The following is an 18,875-nucleotide window of genomic DNA, read 5'->3' on the forward strand; positions in this document are numbered from 1 at the left end:
AGAAATATTTATTTATTACATTTCTATGCCACTTATCTGACTATTACGTTGATTCTAGGTGGCTTATAATATAATAAAAATTAAAAGATGCTTAAAAACAAAATTAGAATAAAATATTAAAAGTTAAGAACCACAATGATAGACAACCTGGGGATGAGAATCTCCTCTACCCAATTAGCCACTCTCAGTGTAGCAGGCCAAGCAACAGAACCAGGTTTTAGGCTCTTCTGGAAGGCCAGGAGTGTGGAGGTGGATCTCATCTCTGATGGAAGATTATTCCAGAGGTTAGGGCCATATATCTCCTTATTATAATTTCATTCTCCAGATGAAGATAGGGACAGGGGATATACAAAATGTTTTATTGTATTTTGAGTGCAAAGTTTCACAGAACACCTGCTCTGAGTACAAAGTCCTGTTTTAAGTACAAAGTAACTATTTCAAATGTTCTGGAAACATTTTGGCCTGCTGTCCTTCCAGTCTGAAATACTTCCCAAAAGTTTGAAATAGTACTTCTATCTGCTTTGCCCTATAATGAGCAATTCCACTTTTAAAATATGGTATTTTGTAGAAATCTATTTGCCATACATTTAAAAGTGAACTAGTTTGCACATCTTTACCAGAAACTACAAAATAAAAGTCCATAATATTTGGGAATAAAATATTGTTTGTCAGAATTGTTGTCTGTCAACCTCCGCGTGAAAAACCCAACTAAGAAAAAAACCAGAGCCATTAACTTCTCTAATGTAATCTTTATTGAGCAGAATCATTTAGGTAGGTTCAAAGTGAAAGCTAGCTCTGAAGAAAAAGTTGGAAAGAAGCAATTAAAAGAATGAATATCCTCCTCTCCTCTCTGACAGTTCAAGTCACATTGCCCAATACATCTCTTTAATTGTTACAGTGAGGGAAAAAATATTTGATCCCCTGCTAATTTTGTACGTTTGCCTACTGACAAAGAAATGATCAGTCTATAATTTGAATGGTAGGTTTATTTTAACAGTGAGAGACCGAATGACAAAAAATATCCAGAAAAATGCATTTCAAAAAAGTTCTAAATAGATTTGCATTTTAATGAGTGAAATAAGTATTTGATCCCCTATCAATCAGCAAGATTTCAGGCTCCCAGGTGTCTTTTATATAGGTAACAAGCTGAGATTAGAAGCAGTCTCTTAAAGGGAGTGCTCCTAATCTCAGCTTGTTACCTGTATAAAAGATACCTGTCCACTGAAGCAATCAATCAGATCCCAAACTCTCCACCATGGCCAAGACCAAAGAGCTGTCCAAGGATGTCAGGGACAAGATTGTAGACCTACACAAGGCTGAAAAACTTGCTAATCTTTGGCTTGCAAAAGCCCCGGCCTTCTGGGGTACTTTGCGTGGAATCGCTTTACCAAACAATCTGCGCTTACGTGCTGCCCTTTGACCCATTTAGAGTCTGACATTGGGTAACCCATTAAATTAAATACTACAGTTTCCCCTTGTGGATTCTGGAGTCCAGGAGTCGCTTAACTTCATAATGTGTTTCCCTCTCTACCATTATTGGGGCTGGGGCTGCCGTCCCAACTGGTCTCAGCGTGAATTCCTTGTATGGCCTTAGCAAACTGCAATCGAATACAGGATGCACTTTTCCCAACCACAGAGCCTTGGTGGAGCAGTGGGCTAATGCCTCCTTAAGTAACACCAGCTGCCTGCAATTAGTGCAGGTTCGCATCCCACCAGGCTCAAGGTTGACTCAGCCTTCCATCCTTCCGAGGTAGGTAAAATGAGGACCCAGATTGTTGGGGGCAATAAGCTGACTTTGTAATAATGCCGCTTGGGGTGTGTGTGAAAGCCCTAATAAGCAGGCATATACATAGAATGAAGGCTACTGCTAAGCTTGTAAGCCGCCCTGAGAAGGGCAGGATATAAATGGAATTAAAATAATAAAATAAAATAAAATAAAAAACCATCTTGTCAACTTCAGTTCAACTGTCACTGGATTAATAACTTGCACTATGGGAGGCTTCAGATATTTTATAGACAGATGTACTTTATCCTCTACATGGAACGCTCCCTGAGGTGCCCGTTTCTTATCTGCCTGCTTTTTCTGACTTTCGGCTGCCTTAACTAGAGCCTTCTTTGCGTCGCTCCAAACTTGTTGGAATGAAGTCATCCAATCGCTCAGGGTGCTTGAAGATGGGGGCTTTGGGGGGCATTCTGGCATTGGCACAAGCTCCAATCCTGTGGCCAACTTAAATTGGGTGAAACCAGTGCTACTGTGCACTGTGTTGTTCTATGCCACTTCTGCAAACGGCAGCAACTCCGCCCAGTTCGTTTGGTGGTAGTGGACATACCAATGCAGGTATTGTTCCACTATAGCATTGGTGCATTCCACTGATCCATTTGTACTCAGATGGAAAGCAGAAGAGGAGCCCCTGGGATGATCCAATCATTCTCACAAACTCCCTCCAGAATTTGACAATGAATCGGACCCCCTGATCTGAAATAATTTCTTGGGTGCTCTGTGCAGTCAGTAGATGTGTTGCAAAAACATCTTCACTAATTTCTGGGATGAGGGGAGACCGGCACATGTGATGAAATGGGTTTGCTTTGAGAACAGATCCATCACAATCCAAATCACGGTGTTCCCCCCACTTTCTGGTAGCTCTACGATAAAGTCCATGGCTATCTCCTCCCAAGCTCTGGTCGGGTTGGCTACCCGTTGTAATAGCCCCGGATTCTTCCCTGGCAGTCTTTTGCTGGCAGCACAGACCTCACAACTCCCACATAGTTCTCAGTGTCCTTCATCTTTGGCCACCAGAATTGATGGTTAGTGAGGTGTAGAGTTTTCAGAAAGCCAAAATGCCTGCCTGCTTGGCATCATGGCTGCATTGCAAAACTTGCAACCACAGGTGGTCAGGAACATACAGCTTGTCCCCCTTCCACGCCAACTCATCCCTCATAGTCGATTCCGCCTGGTGAACCATGAACCATAGGTCAATTGGCAACTCTTGCTTCAGCAGCTGGGCAAATGTATCGGTGTGTGTGTGTGGTGGGGGGTGAGCTTCTCTTTCTCTCTTGCTGTCTAGTTGCTTGTGCTGCTTGCTGTCTATCGGGGATGACCAAACTCACCACCTCCTGCTGGGTGCTTTTGTACTGAGCCATATGGGACAGGGCATAAGCTCAGAAGTCTCTCCCCCCCCCCTCAGGATGTACTTCAGCTCAAAATCAAATCTTTTGAAGTACTATGCCCATCTGGCTTGTTTAGGGGGAAGGTTTGCAGAGGGTTTTCAAAGCCTCTTAAGTTTTTGTGATCAGTCCAAACTTCAAAGGGGATTTACTCCCTTCCAGGAACTGTCTCCAAGTCAGCAACGGCCATCTTACCGCAAAAGCCTCTTTCTCCCACACTGCCCGTCTCTTTCCTATTTCATTCAATTTGCGGAATGTGTATGTGCACTGCTATAAATCCCCCTTGTCATTCTGTTGGAGGAGGACAGCTCCCACGGCCACATCGCTGGCATCTGCCTGGATCACAAAAGGTTCTTCAGGGTTTGGGTGTTTTAACACAAGCTCGGCGGCGAATAGCCCCTTCAATTTCTCGAACACCACTTGGCATTCCATGTCCAGTTCAAAGGCTGATTCGGCTGGAGCTTCTTTCCCCCCCTTCCCATCTTTAACAGCTCAGGCAGGACAATCTTGGCAAAAGAGGGGATGAATTGCCTGTAGAAGTTTGCAAACCCCAGAAAACTTTGCAGCTGCTTGCGGGTGCAAGGGGCTTGCCACTCCAAGATGTATTTCACCTTCCCCAGGTCCATCTCTATTCCATCGCACAACACAAGTAGTCCAGTTTAGATTTGTGAAATTCGTATTTAGACAGCTTGGTATACAGCTTAGTGTCCAATAGCTTTTTTAGCACTTGCTGCACAAGCAGTGTAAATGAGGATATTGTCAAGATACACTAAGACCCCCTTGTAATGATGCTCATGTAGCATCTTGTTTATGAGTTGCATGAATACTGCGGGGAGCCCCTGTAGTCCAAATGGCATTACTTTAAACTGGTAACTCCTCAGGGGACAATTGAAAGCCGTCTTCCACTTATCACCTTCTTTAATTCTCACTTGATAGTATGCCTCCTTCAGGTCTAGTTTTGTGAATTTCTTCCCCTTGGCTAAGTGGCCAAGCATGTCCTTCATGAGGAAGGGGGTACATGTTTTCCATGCACACTGTTAATTCCTCGAAAATCCACACATAATCTAAGCCAGTGATGGCAAACCTTTTAGAGGCCCAGTGCCTAAACTGCAACCCAAAACCCACTTACTTATCGCAAAGTGCCAGGGCCGCATCAGCATTGTGGTGCCATAGGGGTGGGCGTCGCCACTGGGTGGGCATGACCAGGTTGAGCGTGGCCACCTCTATGTTGCTCGTGGGGGGGATGCCTGTGGGGGCAGGGTTGGGGGAGATCCAGGGGGCCTCTGGCAAGTGGGGTAGTGGGCAGAAGGCTCGTCCTGCGGGATGAGGCAGGGGGCAGAGCGGGGGTTCCATTTCCGTGGGAAAAGGCAAGATGAAGCAGGAGCCGGGGCGGCTGCTGCCTGACACCATTGGCCCCTGCACACAAAATGTATGGGGGCCAACAGCGTCCATCAGCAGCCACAGCCTGCTGGCCCCTCGAGCAGCGCACTCTGGGGCTCTGCAACCTGCTGCCAATACTGGGCCAGCCCTCCAGCAGCAGGTGGAGTAGGGGGAGGGGGGAGGCACATGATGCAGACCACCGGACGTCCCTACTCCATCCCATCTGTTTTTGCTTGTGGTTGGAGAGCAGGTCACTGCTGGTCATCTCGGCCTCCTCGCAGATCTTGCCCTTGGCTGGTGTGTGGAGCCTGTTCCCCTCTCACACCCAGCACACCTTGGACCGCCGCCGCCAGCAGCTTGCGCAGGTCCATTACGTGCTGCCACCACCCAGAGCAATAGTCCCAACCAGCACGAAGGAGGCAAAGTGGCCGGCTAGCAAGCTCGAATACAGGTGGTAGAGCACACTCATGCCCACACCCAGCAAACCAAAGGCCACCCCAAGCAGGGAAAGCCAGATCCCCATTGGCGCCATAGCCCCCCAGTCCCAGCTAGGATTGTGTGCCTCCCCCCCTCTCTGCTGGGCCTGGGCAGCCGTGACGCCGATGGGGATCTAGCTTTCCCTGCTCAGGGTGGCCTTTTGCCTGCTGTCCCTGGGCGTGCTCTACCTCCTTTATGTGGGGTTTTCTAGCCTACCGCTTTGCCTCCTTCGTGCTGGGCAGGCCTGTAGTTCTGGGTGGTGGCCTAATGGACTTGCGCAAGCAGCTGGCGGCCACGGTGCATGTGCTCACAAAGAGGGCTCTTGAGTGCCATTTTGGCACGCATGCCACAGGTTCGCCACCACTGATCTAAGCAACCCGTCTTTTCTTTGAAGAGTACTGGGGCCACGACTTGACATTTCGTGGCTTGAATAAACCCCCTTGCTAAGTTCTTTTCAATGTACTCCCTCAGATCCTTCATCTCCTTTGGAATCATGGAATACATCTTTGGTTTGGGGAGTTTTGCCCTGGCAGGATCTCTCTGGCCCAGTCTGTGGGGCAATGGGGAGAGAAGATGTCACATTCCTTCTAACTGAACACTTCCAGGAGGTCTCGATACTCCCTCAGGATGGCTTACAGTCCCTCCCCTTCCTCTGATGCTCCCTTGCTGTGCTCAGGAGTTCTCTTCACCCCCCCCCCCCACCTTCTTGGGTTGGTTCCCCCTTGATCATCCGGCTCACAGCTTTCTCCCAGTAGATTCGGGGTCCCCATTTGGCTAGCCAAGGTAGGCCCAGGATCATGTCTTATGCCATCTTTGGGGAGCCCAGGAAGCAAATCGTCTCCTGGTGCTCCCCTAGTTCCAGTTGCACTGGCCCAGTCAGATGGGAAGCAGCCTTGCCCTCTTATCAGTGATCCATCAACCTGTTTGAACTTAATGGGTATTTTAAGCTTCCTTACGTGCAACCCCAACTTTTGCACTACTGCTTGATTAATTAGGCAAAGAGAGCAACCTGAGTCCACGAGAGTTTTAACTACTCCCCTTGCCCCTGAGCAGGATGCCTTGATGCCCACGCTAACCATAAGGTGTTAACTGGTCCACTCAACTTCGGGTCATCTTCTCCCTCGCTCTCGCTGTCATAAAGGACCATCAGCAGTTCCTCTTCGGTCGGAGTTCTATCCCCTCCACTCTTGGGAGAGGAGTTCTCAATGATCTGCGTTGCAGCCCGTGAATTCTTTTTTCCCTCCTTGGGTGGCTTCTTCGGCTTCGAAGAAGTCGGGGTCACAGGAGCTATCTGGGGCATCTGCGCTGGGCACATTGCAACTCGCTGGCCCTTCTGGCCATAGCGGAAGCACACGATAGGCACATGCTTGGCCAGCTTTGCAAGTGTTGATGTCGCTGCCGCCAATTGCACACTTCTCCTGGACCTTTGGGCGTAGGCTGACACCCCCACCGCCCTTGTACACTGCTAGGTCCAGCTCCACAGTGGTGACTAGCTGGTACCAGTCACCAAACTGCTTTGGAATCCCTTGGGCTAGACACAGACGGAACAGGTCACGGTTCAGCCCCTCTTGAAAATGCTGGGTCAGGAGTTGATCCAGCCAGTTCCTCAGCCTCCCCGTGATCTTCCTGAAGTCTTGAATGTACTCATATACAGTCTTGTCCCCTTCCTGTCCCCCCGGACTTCCAGCTCTGCCCACTGGGTCTGTGCGGGGTCCCCAGACCGTGCTCTGAGACTAGAGGAAAGTGTGTGGATCCACCAGCTCAGGGGCACTTCCTCGTGGAGGATGGTGATCCATTCTGCTGCCTCCCCTTTGAGGTTAGCCATGATGACATCCAACTGGGCCACATTGTCAGGGTAATCATCTCCATGCCAATCTAGGAAGGGGGTCCAGACTTGATTTAGGAAAATGCCAGCTTTTCTGAGCTCCCATCGAACCTCACCCTCAGCAGTGGAGGTGGCCTGGGTGCCAGCACTGATTGAGGCCACTGCACCCATGCCCCGCAGTCTGGGTACATCCCTCACTGCACACCCTCAGTGGGGGTTTCCAACCCACTCCCCCAAGCTGTGGAGCAGGTGCTGGTGGCGAGCTGTAGGCTCTCTGCCCCGGACTGGGTCCTGGTGGGGAAGGTAGCCCAGGCAACAGGCTAACTGCCCCTTGTCATCACAGCTGCCACTCCCACCGAGCGCTGGGGTGAAGGTATCAGCGTTGGCCTCAGGGTCAGGGCTCAAGCCCCCCCCCCCCCCAGGGTCTGGTATCCAGTTGTGGGACCAATCCTCTTCATGGACTTTCAGGCTGCTGAACTGCTGCCCCAGGTGCTCCATTGACTGGCTGCCGCACCTTGGTAGGTAACACTCCCTGGGTGCCATTCCCTCCAAGGCTTCGCATTTCCACCACTCCATCCCTGTGGCTCCTTCAGGGTGGGTGCAGTATGACTGGAACTCAGCTGCGACAGCTCTCCGCAGTTCCTCTCTCTACCTCTCCAACAAGGGCCGGTTAAATGCTGCCACTCCCCCTATCCGCTCCAGGTTTGGCTCCCTTTGTTCAACTCGCTGCTTGGATCGGGTCGAGGCTGGTGGGGTTACGAAGCCGCTCCAGCTGGAGTTCCACTGATAGAAGTTCCAGCCAGCTTCTCCATTTCAGCCATCTTCACCTAAGTCATCACCTGGAGGCTTCCAGCGGGGCATAGGGGCTCAGGACCCCTTAATGGAAATTAATTTGTTGAGAGAGCTAGCTTTGGTGTCAACCTCTGGCTAAAAGGCCCAACTAAGAAAAACACCAGGGCCATTAAGTTCTCTAATGTAATCTTTCTTGAGCAGAATCATTTCAGTAGTTTCAAAGTGAAAGCTAGCTCTGAAGTAAAAGTGGGAAACAAGTAATTAAAAGAATGAATCTCCTCCTCTCCTCTTTGACAGTTCAAGTCACATTGCCCAATACATCTCCCAGTAATTGTTATGAGAAGAAACTTTGGTTCACCAAAGCAACTCTTCCACAGATCTGGCTTTCTCATGTTGATAAGAAAACCTGTGTATCCAAAGCTCTACCCGTCTCCCACCCCACTCTGTTGGCAAGGTAGAAGCACGCAGTGGTCCTAAAGGCAGTAGGGTTCATAGCTTGACACTGTCAGCTATTTTCAATCAAGAACCATGTGAACAAATTAGGCAAACATATGGTTTGTGGGAAAAGAGTGACAATTACAAATATAAATAGAGCATTAAATAAAACAACCCAGCGCAATCAGTTTCTCTGTATCACTTTACTATGACATATATACATTTTAGTAGAAAATTGGAAGGCTCATGAAGTGGTTTAAAAATCATTTTATTATCCCATGCCATGTTAACAATAATTCTTAGCAAAAATTTGTTGGCCAGCAATGTTCTTCACTCAAAATCTTTTGAGTCTGAAGTAGTTAGAGATAATACAATCTCCAGCCCATGAAACTGCATTGTTACATTTTTGTCATCTTTTTCTATTTATAGTTTTCTTTTTAATTGCTTTTGTTAGATCGCAGTTTCAGTTAGCACAGCACACATGAGCTCACGGTTTACTACAGTCAGGTCCTGGTCACTGTTGTCAGCTTTCATAACCATAGTACTCACATTGATACCTTTGTGCTTCATTGAACCAATTTTCAGTCACTGATCTTGACTGAATGGTGATGAGCACAAAGAAATTGGGGCTTTGAGCAGACTGTGGTGATTGACACTGAATATAGGAAGCTGAATTGGTCTCAAGATTGGTGATTTGTGCCTAGATCAGACTAGATAAGGTTCAGTGGCATTCAAAGGGGATCATATTTGCCCTCTTCTGCCCACATAGAGATTCCAGACTAATTTCCCATTTGACTTCTCCACTTGGATCAGCAAGTCTCTCCAACATGGACAGGGCTGTTCCAAAATTTTTAATAGGATAGACAGGGAAAGGAAACAGGGAAAGAAAGATAAAAAAGTCCCTTTCAGTATCAAAGTAAACCTGACTGAAAAACAGTTAATTGCATACTCATTATTCACTTAGATCAGGCATGTCAAACTTGTGATGTCACGTGACATCGCGTGACGTATCGTGACTTTTCCCCATTGCCGGCAATGGGGTGGGTGCGGTTTCGGTGTGACGCATCTGGCCCACGGGCTGGTAGTTTGACATGCCTGACTTAGATCAACACCAAGTTTAGCTATGGCTCTAGTTCATCACTAAATTATCAGATAGAATGGGTACATAGTGTTTCCTATTTCTTACAGGTTTCATTGTCCCCTTCTAAAGCCCAGGTCCAAATCATAATCTGTAGCATTTGTGCACTGTTTTGCTCATTCCTATATTTATGATGAAATATCTAGATGTTAATGACAAAATAACATGAAATATAGATGAATTTTGTATGTGTGTACATATTTATAGTTTTATTAAAATGCTTTATATAGCATTGTTGCATTATACCAGAATTTATTTATTTTGGAAATTTGCAACAGCTCTCACTACTGAATGTTTTGTATACAATGACTAGAGAATTCATGGTTTTTATTTTTATTTGATTTCCTTGCTTCTCTTAAGAGTTTAGGTCCAGACTATGAAAATGCATTTAATGAATCGTTGCAATGGTTATTAAATAGTGGAGAAGATGTTGGCATAAAGTAAGTCATTTTATTTCATATTTTTTCTAGAAATAGTTTAATTATGGATTGTCTTTCAAATCATAATACAATAAGCTTATTATTAAAAATTATTATTATAAAGCCATAAAAGGAAGAGGGAATGTACAACTCTGCAGCTTGTTTATGATCTGAATCATAAGTATAAGAAAAGGTTGAATTATCTTTTATAGGTATGTTGGTAACAGCTCAGATGAAGAGTTCATAACCGATACAACTGATATAAAATATCTAGTATCAACTAAGCCACAGATGACCCTTACATGTCGTTTTCGACGTGCATTTATTACTGCAACCTGTAGATCATTCATTCTGCTGTTAGGTGAGTATTATTTAGTATTTTTATTCTTAAAGTTTAATTTACACTTGTGTGACTTACGTTTCTTAAGTGTGATAAAGGTAAAGGTTCCCCTGCACATGCGTGCTAGTCCTTTCCGACTCTAGGGGCCGGTGCTCATCTCCGTTTCAAAGCCGAAGAGCCAGCGCTTGTCCGAGGATGTCTCCGTGGTCATGTGGCCAGTATGACTAGATGCCAAAGGCGCACGGAACGCTGTTACTTTCCCACCGTAGTGGTCCCTATTTTCTACTTGCATTTTTACGTGCTTTCAAACTGCTAGGTTGGCAGAAGCTGGGACGAGTAACAGGTGCTCACTCTGCTACGCGGTACTTGGGATTCAACCCGCCAAACTGCCGACCTTCTGATCGACAAGCTCAGTGTCCTAACCCACTGAGCCACCGCGTCCCTCTTAAGTGTAATAGTAATTGACAATTCAATTTTTTACAGTAGATTTTGTACTCTATATGAAAGTAGAGGAAATTGGTAAGCATTGTGTTGAAACATAGTGCAGAGGTCCCCAACCTTCTGGTCATCAGGGACCGGTGTCACAGAGAAAGGTTTTTCCACGGACGAGGGGGTGTGGTTTTGAATACTGCCTACATCCTGAGGATGGATCTTTACTTGTTTGTGCAGCCTGCTTGTTGCCATGCTGTGGACAAGTGCTGGTCCACAGATTGGGGGTTGGGGACCCTTGTTATAGTGTATAATGTGATAACTTAGATCCAAATACTAATATAAAAGGAAGGAATTATAAGGAAATAACCACACAAACACCTTTTTAGTAGTTTGTAAAATAGCACATATAGTGATTGCTGCCTGCATAGTTCAGTGAAAATTAATCTAAGTGTGTTCTGTACACTTAAAAATACAGGTAGTCCTTGACTACTTGAGCCCAAAATTTCTGTTGCTAAGTGAGACACTTGTTAAGTGAATTTTGCTCCCATTTTATAATCTTTCTTGATGCAATTGTTAAGTGAATCACTGCAGTTGTTATGTTAGTAACATGGTTATTAAGTGAATCTGGCTTCCCCATTGACTTTGCTTGTCAGAAGGTGATCATATAATCCCAGGATGCTGCAGTCATCATAAATATGAGTCAGTTGTCAAGCATCCGGGTGAGAATATTCTGGGGAATGAAGCGTTAGAAAAGTGGAGTTCAATGTTCCCTCTTTTCATAGACTGGTGGAAGGAGCCAGCGTAGTATTTCTCCATATAGCACCATTGACAACTTTAGTGCCTCCTGGGAGGATCTTTCCCTAGTCATTACAGATCATTACAACCAGCTTAAGTGTCCATAGGTGTTCCTAAAAATTGCATCTCACAGTCTGCTTTTTTTATTTGGTGCCACAGTGAAGATCTGGCCATCTAGATGTCTTAATTAACTTGATTTGCTGTGTGAGCCAGATTCTTGTAGTGTAAGTAGTTCTGACCCAAATTCTTCATCTGTGGGGTTCAGTAAGGAATTGTCTTGACTTGTCCCTGTATCAAGTGTGAATTAAATTTATCAGGTAGAAACTTGTGATAGAATTTATTATTATAGTTTTCATGACACTTTTCACTTGGTGAGATAAGAGGTGTACCCCTGCCTGATAGAAGTAGTAAGGTGCTTTAGAGCAATCAGCTAGAGAAGACACTGGAATATAAAATTTTCCATCTTAAAAAGGGATACACAGCCATAATCTCTGTGATCATTTATACGATGCACTGAATAACTATTTTAATTACTGTGCTGGTGCTTTGCTATCCTTGAGACCAAGTATCTTGCTGTTAACTGCTAGTATAAGATTATCTACTACCATTAGTTGCGTTAAGATACTTTGGTGATACCAGAGCAGATTCCTGAGGTTGAAGGGTTTTTTGCCCTGTTCATTTTTGCAGGCAGCATAGCATGGGTCTCAGGCTCAGATTGTGTGTCTGCTGATATGATGGCTACCCTGATTTCAGTCTCTTCCTGTCAATCACTTTTATCTCCTGGGTTGCTACTAGAGAGAAGTGTGCTAGCTAGGCAAAGAATCAGTATTGCTTTATCTTTTTTTTGTAGGCTTAAGAACCTCTCTCCATAAACTGGTTCTTGCTTCAGGCTCACTGCCATGTAGTAACAGGTGGAAAGCAGTATTGTGGCCATTAGCAGAGCAAGCATTGTGCTAAAACAGGCTTCTTTGTAGCAATCAGTCTCTCTTGACCTTTTAACTTTTGAATTGGCTTTTCCTTTTATTACACCTCTTAACTCTTCCCCAGGCATAGTTTATTTGGATAGTAAGATTTTTATATGAATATAAGCTGAAATTTGCTGGAAGGTGGAAGGAAGGACAGTTAACCATGGTAAATAGTTCAGCAATAGTGTAATGGCTAATTCTCACACAAACTCTTGATTGAAGAATTCCCTCAAATAGATAAATAGAATATATTTGGAAGGAGAAGCGTTGGAGGCAGCAGAGAAAAAATGTCTTTTTAAATTTTAAAGAGAATCTTTTCTCTGTCTATGGAGATATTTAATCATCCAGGTCATGGTTGTCCCAAAGGTGCTGGACTTTCTTGGTTTTTCCTTGGTTTTTCTCTGTACATTAAATTGCTTTTTAAAAATATAAACTGCAAAATTAAAATTCCATAGGATAGACCCTCAGGTAGGCAGACATGCATACGTTTCAGCGCAATAGTGAATCTAAGTGACAGATTGTTTGCAGCTGTTCTCATGATAGGTCTAAATCTTTCATTAACAAGAATTATATTCAGAGTGGTATTGGATCATTTGCTATTTATATGGCTTCTTTCATCTACATGTTCCCTAGCACACTACCTCTTAATTATCCCACTCACCCTCAGTAAACAAGACCAAAGGATTTTTTAAAACATTACAAAATGCAAGGCGACACTCCAATCAATAGAGGAGGGAAATATTCAAATTTAAATTGGGAGAACACTTTGGATTCAGGGTAGGTGCACTCACTGTTACTCTTGGATGTTCTTTAAATAACTTTTTCTTGGGTGTCTATATACTGCCAGCAGGTATAACAAGAGGGTCTACATTGGATCCAAAGTGTCTTTTTCACTTTGGATCTAAATAATGATCATCTTTAGTAATCCTTTTTTCCAAAACAGAATGGAATCCTCAAAGCATTGGCACTCAGACTAGCAATGGTTTGTTCTAAGTAGGTCTTTTGACAATGGAATGCCAGAAATACTTGTTTCAAACTAAAAATGTCATTGAATCCACATATGTTCTAAGCTGGCATCATAATATCTGAACTGTTAGTTGGATATTTCTGTTTTTATTTGGCACAGGTATTGGAATGATTTGGGGAGTCATAAAATATACGAAATATAGATGGTACAAAGAAGAGGAGGAGACCAGGCAGATGTATGACATGATTGTAAAAATTATAGGTAAGTTTTAACTAAGTTCTCAATTAATAGTGTGCTTCACTATTGGTACCATGTCGTATAAATAATTCTGAGACTTTTCAGAAGTTGGACTGTGATACTTTGTTCCTTCCTATCAATACAGAAGATGCACATTTTGATTGTCAGGAGTTAGTTTATGCCTAATCACAGAAAATGTTGTAATTTGTGTTATCCTTATACTTTTCATTAGATAACTTGTGATGCCAATTTGATGTAGAGGTTAGTTAACACAATATTTTTCAGATGTTCTGAGAACTCACAATGAAGCGTGTCAGGAAAACAAAGAATTACAGCCATATATGCCTATTCCCCATGTACGAGATTCTTTGATTGCACCAAAAGACAGGTATGTACAAAGTTAAAAATATTTACCATATTAGTTTATTCAGAGTACCTCAAAGATGAATGTTGGAGAAAGATTCTTAATATGTGTTAATACTTAAAATAAGTATTTTACCAAAATAACTTTTTTTTATTTCATATTTCAGGAAAAAAATGGAAAAAGTATGGAAAAAATCTGTTGATTTTCTTGCTGCTAATGAATCTAGAGTTCGCACAGAAACACGAAGAATAGGTGGTGCTGATTTTCTGGTATGGAAGTGGATACAGCCATCTGCATCATGTGATAAAATGCTAATCATGCCATCTAAAGTGTGGCAAGGTCAAGGTATGCAATACTGTACATTTATATTTTGTGAAGTGTTTTCTCTTTATTATAACCTTCAGTTAATACTAACTCTAGTTTATCAGTTGTAATGATATTGATATAATTTTATATTTTTATATTCATTGTGTATGTTTCTTGAGTAGCCAGAAATGTAAATAGCCATGGTGTGTATGCATTTTGAAAAATGATTTTTGTTTTCTTTGTTAGGTAAGTTGGATTTGCATGAAAATTGCCTGGCTCCCTGGGTTACTTCAATAGATGTCTATGTCTAATTCCCATTCTAGTTGTTATTCCTCTATCCAACAATATATTGTCGAGCCACTGCTAAGAAGAGAATCTTTCTAAGAATAAGCTAATAAGCTTATTCATTAACTTATTCCCTTTAAAGCCACTATTTTTCCTACCAATGCATTGAAACTTAAGACCAAGCTTGGGCTATAGTGATTGTAGTTTTTAATTAGATTAGCTGAGAATATTTTATTATAATAGAGGAAAGTAATATTGCATCCTTTTAAAGTATCATTTGTTTTCACAACAAAATATGTCATATATATCATATATTTGACAAAGGTAGAACTCTAGGCCCCCGTTTATTTCAAAAAGTGTACTTTCTGCCTGTCTATTTTCTTTTAAATTCTTCCACTTCTAACAGTTCTGTTTTGGTTCAAGTCACTTATAATAATATTTTATAATTATTATTTGCAATTATAAAGGATTGTTTCATATGCCAGGGTATATGGGAGGAAGGCTAAGGTATACAGTACTACAGCCACATTTCTGTTATATCAGTTTCATTAAATCACAACAATGCTGTCTAACTGAAAACTTAATAGTATAGTTCCGTGGTGGCAATCCTATGGCACGTGTGCCACAGGTGACACGCAGAGTCCTCTCTGTGGGCACATGTGCCATCGCCCCACTCCTAGGCCTTCAGTCCTGTCCATGAGCAACCTGCATCAGTACCTGTGCAGGGTGAGGTTGCCGTGCCTTCCCCAAGTGTTTTTTTTACCAACCTGCCTTTTAGCTGCATTCCGTTTCTCCATTTGCTTCTCAGCCTTCGCTGTGTGTTTGTGGGACTCCTGTAAAAAAAAAAGTTCCCTCAGACTTTCTAACTTCTCGCGAGATCGCAAGAAGTTAGAAAGTCTGATGGAACTTTTTTTTTTACCGATAGTCCCACAAACACGCGGTGAAGACTGAGAAGCGAACAGAGAAACGGAATGCAGCTGAAAGGCAGGTTGGTAAAAAAAATGCTTGGGGGAGGTGAGGGCATCTGGGCAGGGGCAGGTGTGGCAACCTTACCCTTATATGGTGGCAGGAGGGTGGGGTGCATGCCCTTCCCATGCCAGGCCAGCCCCTGCAGCCCTGAAGTGGCCATGCTGGGTGGCGGTGGGCAGGGTGTTGAGGTGGCATGGGGCTGGGCGTCAGGTAAGGAAACAAAGGCAGTTTCTGGGGGGGAGCAAGGATTTCTTTCCTTATCTGCCCCACTTGTTCTGAGGCCGCTTGCCAATGGCCCAGCTGCCCACTTCAGCACCCTCCCTCCCTGAGCCTTCAGCGCTCCACCTGTTGCTTTGGCGGCTCTGTAGGCAGAAGTGCGAGGTTCTTTTCTCTGTCAGAGAAGAGAACTTCTCAGCTCTGCCTACAGAGCCACCAAAGCTGTAGCTCAGGGTCGTCAAATTATGGCCCGACTTTTATTTTTATGTGGCCTGCCTCAACCTCCTGGGCAAGCCGTCCAAGGAGAATGAGGGTGAATGGCGGGGAGACCCCCAGCCAGTGGCGGGACGGCGAGTTGGGAGAAGATTTTTTCCCTAGTTTCTCCCTTGTGTGCCCAAGGGCGTGCTGGCGCTTTGGCCATGCCCCCTTCCTCTCCTCTCGCTTATTCACATTTTTACCTCAGGGCCGGGCTGAGAGGTTTAGGCCTCGCTTGCAGCCTCAGCCTCACTTAGGGCAGCCAAACGTGGTGATGACGATGCCACTGCTGCTGCTGCTTCTGAGGCAGGTCCCTTGATAGGCGCTACGGAACGTGAGCTGCAGCCTCCACCACTGCTGCCGCTGCGCCGGCCAAAAGGAAACTGGTGCTGCCAGCCCTCAACATCACCCCCACCATCTCCGAGGGACCCAGCCCCACCGGCGTTTGGAGTGGGGCTGCTGGAGTGGGGCACCGGCTATGGGTCTGAGGGGAGCGGGCAAAGGGTGAGGTATTTGTGAGGAGTGGCCAGGGTGAGCTAGAAAAAAGGAGAATTTGCTCCTGGAAGGTTATTTCGGAGTTGTGAGGGGATTGTGTGGAGCTGGGCGATGAAAGATCTGGGGAGCCGCTGGGAGGGAGGATGCGGTCAACCTTTGAGGAGCATCCTGATCCATGAATGGGGTGTGTGTACTGCGTTCAGGTGAAGCCTTGAGAGGTAGGCAAACCTGGAGGTGTGGAGCAGCTTGGAGGAACCGGGAGTGCTGGTGCTGGTGGTTGAGAGAAACTTCATTGTCCTTTAGGGTTCAGGAAATGGTGAAGGAAGGATGGGGCATTGGGATGTGCACCATGGGAAAGAGGAATGAGGTTCTGCCAGGCAGGTTCTTCTGCCCTGAGACGTTCCGGAATGCCAATCAAGGAGAATATTTCTGGCTCAGAGTTAAAATGAAGGGTCCTTTGAGTGGGGTGTTTCTGAGGATGGTGGTTTTCTTGCAGATGTTTCAGGACCCAAAGTGGGATAATAAGTGAACTAATGATGTTACCTAGATTGGGTCATGAGACGTCTACAAGAAAGCCACAAAGCTCAGAGAGGACCAAGGAACCCACAACCGCCCTCTTCCTCCTCCTCTTTTCTTCTCCATTCACAAACCCCATTCTCTACTTGCACTGCTGATGTTACTTAGTTTAGGTCATGAGATGTCTTGAAGAAGACATCTTCTGCCAGAGACCCTCTGGATCTCCCCCAACCATGCCCGGCCCACACAGGTGCCCCCTCCATGAGCAACATCGAGGTGGCCACACCCACCCCGGCCATACCCACCCTGTCTGCCATGACCACTGCAGCCACGCTCACCCAGCAAGCTATGACCACTGCAGCCACGCCCACCCAGCAACCGACGATAAATAAGTGGGGTTTGGGTTTCAGTTTGGGCACTTGGTCTCTAAAAGGTTCGCCATCACTGATATAGTTAGTAACATATGCATTGTAAAACTATTGAAGATAGTAATATCTCTAACAGTAATCTGAAATATGTGCTATGGTAGTGAATTTATACGATTTCATTAATTTACTCTGCATTGTGCATTAGTCATTTTATAATTTATATAACCAGTAAGGACTAGATTGGTTTTAAAATATTTGATATGGGATAATACGATTTATTGCTAACATATATATATTTGGTAGCATTTCATTTAGATAGAAGAAATTCACCACCAAACAGTTTGACCCCTTGCTTAAAGATTCGCAATATGTTTGATCCAGTAATGTAAGTATACTCTTTTCTTTACATATAGAAAATTTTCATGTTTATACAAATGGAATATCTATTTAAGTATAGAATAAATTGTTTACGAAAGGAGAGATAGAACAGAATTGTATTTTGATACTCTGCATTCATTTTTTTTACTGAACATCCTACAATGGCAAAAAGTTTGTGAATCCTTTAGAACCATCAGTAATTCTGCAGTTCTGTGCTACAATGTAAGCTGAGTTTCATCGCAGTCTTAGATGAAGAATTTCTAGTTAAATAAAAAAACTAATACAGACTAATATGTGAATACAGTACAGATTCAACATTAGTTGTCTTGTTGAAAAATGTATACAAAGCTTTAGATTTAACAAACTACCGAACCAAATCTTTCCTGGCTCTGGATCACTCCTGCACATTGACTTGGAGGAATTTTGGATTTGGAGGTATTTGGGCTCATTGCTCTTTAATTTTTTTCAATTCATGGGTATGTTGCAGTTCTCTTACATACACATACAGAGTTCTTATCACGTTATGCAACAACATTGCAGTAGGACTAAAGGGTAGAACTTTCTCAGTTCTCTTTGAGGGTATGTGTGAATGTGCACATTTGTACATGCACAGATGAGACTTGACTGTGCATTTACCAACATGCTTCCAATATAGCTTTCAAGAAGACACAACTGTTTGTTTTTCTTGTTGGAGCGTCACTCCTACATTTCCCTGATATGCCAGGCTGGGGGGTTTCAGAGGAAGATATTGGGGATGGTTTCCCCCCCCCCACTTTTAGCTAGATATGAAACACCCATTTTGTTACCCCCTTCCAGATATACTATTGTATTCCCCAAGTATTGGCCTTAACTGACACAACCAATCTTAAAATTGACACAGCAATACAGCAGTATCTCATAAAGTTCTTATAGTCTTTACGTGTAGCTTTTATAATCCAGTAGGTCCCCCTATAGCTTTGTATTTCATCCACTTTAATGTTACGTATTTCTGTGCCCCATAAAGAGTTAAAATGACGCTTTTGTTTCTCTGGAAGAGTAGGGTAGCAATACCCTTCTTTCTCACGTTTGGTTTTTTTTTGCTTCTTGGGAATTTGTCTTTTCCAGGAAATTCAGTTGTACAGTAGTAAAGAAAGGATCAGTATTCTCACCCAATTACAAGCACGCTGTTTATGATCTGCTAATTAGTGCTTGCTTTGTTCAGTTGTCAGTAGCTTGGACTGGCCACAGAATGCAGCCAGTCTTTCCCCTGCCCGTTTGGAGGGCTTGTCTTGGATCAAATGGATCAACCGCTGTCTCTCCATGATCAATGAGAGTCCCCTCCTTCATTGCCTCTCTGGGGCGACTTTAGACCCCTTT

The 18,875-nt window shown here is 44.2% G+C and overlaps 1 protein-coding gene across 2 annotated transcripts in view; it reads left to right on the forward strand.

Moving 5' to 3' along the window:
* Positions 1–18,875, forward strand: part of LEMD3 (LEM domain containing 3) — a 32,444-nt gene that overhangs the window by 10,880 nt on the left and 2,689 nt on the right. For both annotated transcript variants that reach the window (XM_081331556.1, XM_081331557.1), the window contains exons 5-10: positions 9,573–9,652; positions 9,844–9,992; positions 13,290–13,391; positions 13,653–13,755; positions 13,898–14,076; positions 17,445–17,526. In XM_081331556.1, coding sequence (XP_081187682.1) covers positions 9,573–9,652; positions 9,844–9,992; positions 13,290–13,391; positions 13,653–13,755; positions 13,898–14,076; positions 17,445–17,526 — 695 coding nt within the window. The remainder of the gene's footprint in view (positions 1–9,572; positions 9,653–9,843; positions 9,993–13,289; positions 13,392–13,652; positions 13,756–13,897; positions 14,077–17,444; positions 17,527–18,875) is intronic.

The sequence above is a fragment of the Vipera berus genome (assembly GCF_964194415.1).
Source record: "Vipera berus genome assembly, chromosome: 6".
In the NCBI taxonomy this organism is placed as follows: Eukaryota; Metazoa; Chordata; class Lepidosauria; order Squamata; family Viperidae; genus Vipera; species Vipera berus.